At 38.7% G+C, this 6,014-nt stretch overlaps 1 protein-coding gene across 10 annotated transcripts in view; it reads right to left on the bottom strand.

Annotated features, from left to right (window-relative positions):
* Positions 1 to 6,014, bottom strand: part of LOC139749089 (uncharacterized) — a 364,613-nt gene that overhangs the window by 292,821 nt on the left and 65,778 nt on the right. For all 10 annotated transcript variants that reach the window (XR_011712885.1, XM_071662627.1, XM_071662634.1 and 7 more), the window contains 2 exons: positions 1,659 to 1,883; positions 1,351 to 1,509 (listed from right to left, as the gene is read on the bottom strand). Coding sequence is in view for 9 of the 10 variants with exons in the window: in XM_071662627.1 (XP_071518728.1) it covers positions 1,351 to 1,509; positions 1,659 to 1,883 (384 nt within the window). In the remaining variant the exon portion in view is untranslated. The remainder of the gene's footprint in view (positions 1 to 1,350; positions 1,510 to 1,658; positions 1,884 to 6,014) is intronic.

Here is a 6,014-nt window from a genome sequence, read left to right as displayed (position 1 = left end):
GCATGCAAGGAATAGAGTGAATTGGAACAATGTGGTATACCGGGGTCGATGTACTGTCAATGGATTGAACCACGGCAAGCGAAGCGTCTGGGGTAAACCATGGAAAGTTTTGTTGGGCCTGGATGTGGAAAGGGAGCTGTGGTTTCGGTGCATTATTCATGTCAGACAGAGACTGAGTGTGAACGAATGTGGCCTTTGTTGTCTTTTCCTAGTGCTACCTCGCACACATGCGGGGGAAAGGGGTTGTCATTTCATGTGTGGCAGGGTGGCGACAGGAATTAATAAGGGCAGACAGTATGAATTATGTACATGTGTATATATGTATATGTCTGTGTGTATATATATATGTATACGTTGAGATGTATAGGTATGTATATGTGCGTGTGTGGACGTGTATGTATATACATGTGTATGTGGGTGGGTTGGGCCATAATTCATCTGTTTCCTTGAGCTACCTCGCTAACGCGGGAGACAGCAACAAAGTATAATAAAATAAATATAAAATAGAACATTAACATATATGTCATCACAAACATATGAAAAATCAATGAATTACGTGAAGTTCAAACTTGGGTACTTTTTTCAATACTGTTCTTGCAATATATCTGCGTCAGTTTCATAAGTTATCAACAAATCCCTTAACCATGAGTCCTCCAATTTGGCATCATCTATTGGTTCAACACCTCAGCACTAGTCCTCCATGAAAACTTTGACAAAACGACATTTTAATGATGAACATTTGTTTCCATGTTTACTTTTATGTACTAGTAAACAGATTATCAAATATCTTCTTTACTGTGTTCGATAATGGCAATTTCATCTCATTTCAAGCAGGACTAGTACTAAGGTTTTTATAGGTTAGCTCAGGCCTTAGGTATTGTTACAAAAAGACTGGGAATGGTGGTGGTGGTTTCAGGAATAAAGTTTAAAAATGGTTAAAATTCTATATCCTAACATTCTCTATTGTCTTAAATACATTGGATGTCTACTTATTCATTAATTTATTCATCTATGTATGTATATCTTATTTTTACTGCCCAAGTATTTCATCCTCTTTGGAAATGTTATTCACAAGTTAAAAAAAATATTTTTGGTATACGTAAGAGATGACAAGTATGTAGTGCAACTCGTTCTACCACTATTTAGCATGTTGTGCTAAAACATACAAAACTAGACATTATGTGAGTGAATGTTGTGGACAATATATACTTCTGAAGTGATCTTTTTTAATCTTTATACACCTTGAAATTTGTGAGGTTAAAGAAACTTACCAAACTTGAAGAAATGAGAACCACACGAGTGGAGAGGAAAATCAAGTAAGGGATAAGAAGTTAACATCCTCCTACTTACCGAAAAGGCTCTCTCCAAAAGCTCATTTGTCACCCAAGTTGAGAGATTGCGAATCTTGAGTGCAGTGCCAGGTGAAGAAAAACGTATCTTTAGCTGTCTCCCTTTATAATCTTTAAGGTGAAGCTCTTGGCGTGCTTTCTCAGCATTACTCTTGAAGTCCTGTGGAAACATAGGTACTTGCTTAATGTTTATGAAGTCCAGACATAACTTCAAAGCTTACAGTTATCAGAAGAGGCTAAAAATATAAAACATAAAACTTCACAAATTTGTTTCAATTTTTCAAATACAAAAGGAAGAACACAGCTTACCATGCGCACAAAGGCAAATCCTTTGTTTTTGTCAAAATACACCTCATCATACTCCCCATAGGGTTTAAAAAGCTCTTTCACATCATCCTCCTTTATGTCTAGAGGAAGATTTCCAACCCACAGTCTGCAGTGATTAGAAAACTTCCGAACCGCCTCTTCCCTTGGAAGCAGATCAAGCATGGGTCCAGAAAGCTGCTTTAAACGTTCCAGGATAATGTCCTTGGGCTGAAATAAAAACAAACTTCGAATCAAACTTTTGAATAAACGTGAGAAAAATCTAACCTATGAGATATTTGCCACTCACTGTCACCTACACTCAATGTGCAGTACTCAATGGCCATATCTCACACAATGCAATTACCAACACAACTATTTTACACTCATGGGACCCTATCACTTGAGAATCATCATATAAGTTACATTTGTGTGTGCTGTCTACACCGACCATATCTTCAGACACCTTATTCCAATCATCCACCAGAAATTATAAAAGTATTTCCTAAAAATTTTTTTTTACTAGTTTCTTTGCTTTCTTTCCTGTTATGTCCTCTACTCATGGTTTGATTACTCCCAATCTGATGCCTGTCATGTTCCATGATGCCTGTCATGTTCCATGATAAGCCTCAACTCATGGTATGATTACTCCCAATCTGACGCCAGTCATGTTATGTCATCTCGTTTCAGTACTCCCAATCTGATGCCTGTCACATCAGGGACAGAGCACATCAGCCCAGGAAACTCTTCCCTTCCCATACATCTCACTCTATATTAATTTCTGCTCAAAGTCATTGCAAAGCTGTTTTAGTAGTAGTAGTAAAAAAAAAAAAAAAAAAAAAAAAAAAAAAAAAAAAAAAAAAAGTAAACCTAGTTTCTTGGCCTTAACCAAAAACATCAGTAACTTGCAACAGAACCTTTTGGTTAATCTCTCCAAAAAATAGTGCCTATCTTTTTGGAACCTTATTTTCCTCTAATTCAACTCTGAATGACTCTGCCTCTGTACCTCTATTTTTCTGTCTACATCTCTGAGCCTGTTCCAAGTGCTCTGCCCTATTTCCTGTATTTTCTTATGGCCCTAATGCAAACCTCTGGGCTACCTTTGATCCCTGCTCGCCGATCTATTTCTAACAAAAACGTAAACTTCATTCCTCTTGAAAGCATTTAACAGTGCATCCTATCCCTTAAACACTGCACTAATACCTTCCATCTATAACAATGAAAGATTAAAAGAACTAGAGCTTTACAGTCTCAAGTGTATGAGGAACAATTATATGACAAAGCTTGAAGAACAATAGTGTTACCACCACACACACACACACCACAAAGATTTTAAGGAAAGATACATTATTGTCTGGGAGGAAAGTTGAAATGATAATCTAAAACCTGGTAAACACCAAATCTGGTGGTCTTCTATCCCCAAAGCCTGGGCTATGCCCTGGTCTTCTAACCCCACAGACCAGGACAAGCCAAGGCTGTTAAGTTGGGTTGTTTGATGACCAAGCTATTGGAAGCCCACACAGCCCGGCTTGTTTGGTACACTTCGTAGATACTTGTCCATTAAACTTTGAATTTCTCTTCTGAGCATCCCATGGTGCTTCTAATAACAGCAACCAAGATGTTGGTGTTTAAGGTGTTCTCTTTCTGTGCATAACACATTTTGTAAAGTATTCCATGCCTTCCAAATGAAATGTAGGAACCATAACTTCTATGATTTTTCTAGATACAGATGGGAGTTGTAGTTTCGGTGCATTACACATGACTGCTAGTGACTGAGTGTGAACGAATGTGACCTTTTTTGTCTGTTTTCCTGGCGCTACCTTGCTGAAGCAGGGGGTAGCAATGCTGTTTCCTGTGGGGTGGGGTACTTTTTGAGTGCAAAATGTAAATAAAAGGCCACAAACTCCACCGGCTCCTAAAAACAGAAAATAGTGATTTTGCAAATGACTGCCAGACACCTGAAATAAAAAAAAATCAGTATTCTGCGAGCCAAAAAATATCAAGATAAAAAAAATGAGCACAAAAATATTTCACGCTGCCCCACTCCACTAGGTAAAAGCATAGCAATAAAAATATAAACTTGACTAATAGCACTTATATCGCACACTAATGCAATCTTTGAGAGAGTCCTATGAGGCAAACTATCACTCTACATAGCTGACCAATCTAAAACACTTAGGGCAAACATGTTTTCATGGCAAGGGGATCTTTCCTTTCTCAGTTGCTTGACCAGATTACTGGGGCTCCGGAAAAAAAAAAAAAAGGTGATTCATTCACACTTTGCAAACATTTAAACACCCTTTGCACAAGTTTTAAATATATGTAACCATACGCGCTATACACTAGCCCTGTCTTTTGATAAAATGGTATGGGCAATAAACAGAAGTAGCAGGTAAGAACAATTCGGCAGAAGTATTAGGTTGAAACATTAGGTATATTCAGTAGGTAGGAACATTTAAGCAGTAATATTAGGTGGAAACATTAGGTATTAGTAGTAGGTATGAACATTTAGGCCAAGAGTATTAGGTTAAAAAATTAGGCATCAGAGGCAGGAAGGAACATTTAGGAAGTATTTGGTTGAAACATTTGGTAGTAGTAGTAGGTAGAACCATTTGGCAGGAGTATTGGGTAGTAGTAGGTGAAAATATTAGGTAGACACATTTGGCAGTAGTAGTAGTAAGTTAGAATATTAGGCATTAGTAGTCAGTAGAAACATTAAGTAGGAATCTCTGCAAACACAACACAAGAGGCCCTATGCCAGTGGGCTTAACTGTTGAGGAACTTATGGCTGACAAGAGGCACTGGGGTTCACTAGTTATAGAGACTCTATTGCGGTCACCACCCCCTTGAGAGAGTTCCTGGAGTAAAGAGGCATCTGAGATATAGATATAGATAAAACATATGCAAAAGGTGGGAGGTGGGCAGATTAGAAAAGGTGGGATGCAAAAGTAAAGTTGCTAGTGAAAGAGAAAAAGAGGGGCATAGGGACTGCAAATGATTACATTTAGAAGAGTAAGTGGTAGGAATTCAAGAGGTAAGGTTGATACAACTAGGGACTGCAAATGAATACATGCACAAGAGAAAGTGGTAGGTGCAGGGGTTGAAAAAGGCTGAGAATTGGGGTGGACAAGTACTAGAAATCTTTTGGGAGAAGTTATGAATGTGCAAAAAGCAAGATAAATTGGAACATTGCTGAAGGGGCAAATGTGGAATTGAAATCAGGTAGTGATGAAGTAAGAAGATGGAGTGAGTATTTTGAAGGACAGCTGCATGTGTTTGATGACAGGTTGATGACGGGGTGGCAGATATAGGTTATCGGATGTTTGGATCGATATCAGATGTTTGGATCGGAGTGGTGTGCAAAATGCAAGTCATGGAGGGTGGTTTGATGACAAAAGTGGTAGTGAAAGCCTTACATAAGATGAAATGGGGCATGGTAGCTGGAGTGGATGGTGATGCAGTTGAATCTATTAAGAAAGGGGGTGATTTATGTTGACTGGTTAGCTAGGGCTTTCAATGTATATATATGGATCTTGGTGAGGTGCCAGAGGATTGCCAGAAAGCAAGAATAATGCCATATTGCATAGGGATAAAAGAGCGAGTTCAAATTACAGAGGTCCAAGTCTGGTGAATGTTTCTAGTAAGCTGTATGGGAAAGCGACCGAGATGAGAAGGTGAAGGCATGTGCAAAGTATCAGATTACAGAGTGTGTGTGGTTTCCTAAGTGGTAGGAGATGCAGATCAGGTATTTAGCTTTAAAGAATGTGAGAAATACTAAAGAGAAATAAATGGATGGATTTGTATGTGGCATTCAGAATCTAAAGAAAGCTTATGACAGGGATGAGAGAAATGCCTTGAGGAAGGTCTTAACAAGACATCGTGTGGGAGAAAAGCTGCAGTGAGAAATTTATATCAAACGTGTAAGGCATGTAAAAATAGGAAGGGAGTAAAGTGAGTGGTTTCAACTGAAAGTCAATCAGTAGCAGGGGTGTGTAATGTCCCCATGGCTGTTAAATTTGTGTATGGTTGGGGTGGGGGAGAGGAAAATGTGCAAGTCTTGGAGAGAAGTTCAAGTATGCAATATGTAAGGCATGAGAGGGCCTGGGAAGCCCATCAGTTGTTTGCTGATGATACAGCTCTGGTGGCAGATTTGAGTGAGAAGTTGCATAAGTTGGTGAATGACTCTGGAAAAGTGTGTGAAAAAAGGGTGAGAGTAAACGTGAGTAAAGGAAAAGGTTATTAGGTTTAGGAGGGTTGAGGGATAGGTTAGTTGGAGTATTAGTTTAAATAGAGAAAAACTGTCACTGAAGTGTTTAAGACACCAGGGAGTGGACAATGAAGCAAAAAATTAGAGAAAGGGAA

The sequence above is a fragment of the Panulirus ornatus genome, chromosome 6 (assembly GCF_036320965.1).
Source record: "Panulirus ornatus isolate Po-2019 chromosome 6, ASM3632096v1, whole genome shotgun sequence".
Lineage (NCBI taxonomy): Eukaryota > Metazoa > Arthropoda > Malacostraca > Decapoda > Palinuridae > Panulirus > Panulirus ornatus.
The sequence above is the reverse complement of the archived record's forward strand: the minus strand, read 5'-3'. Positions and strand labels throughout refer to the sequence as shown.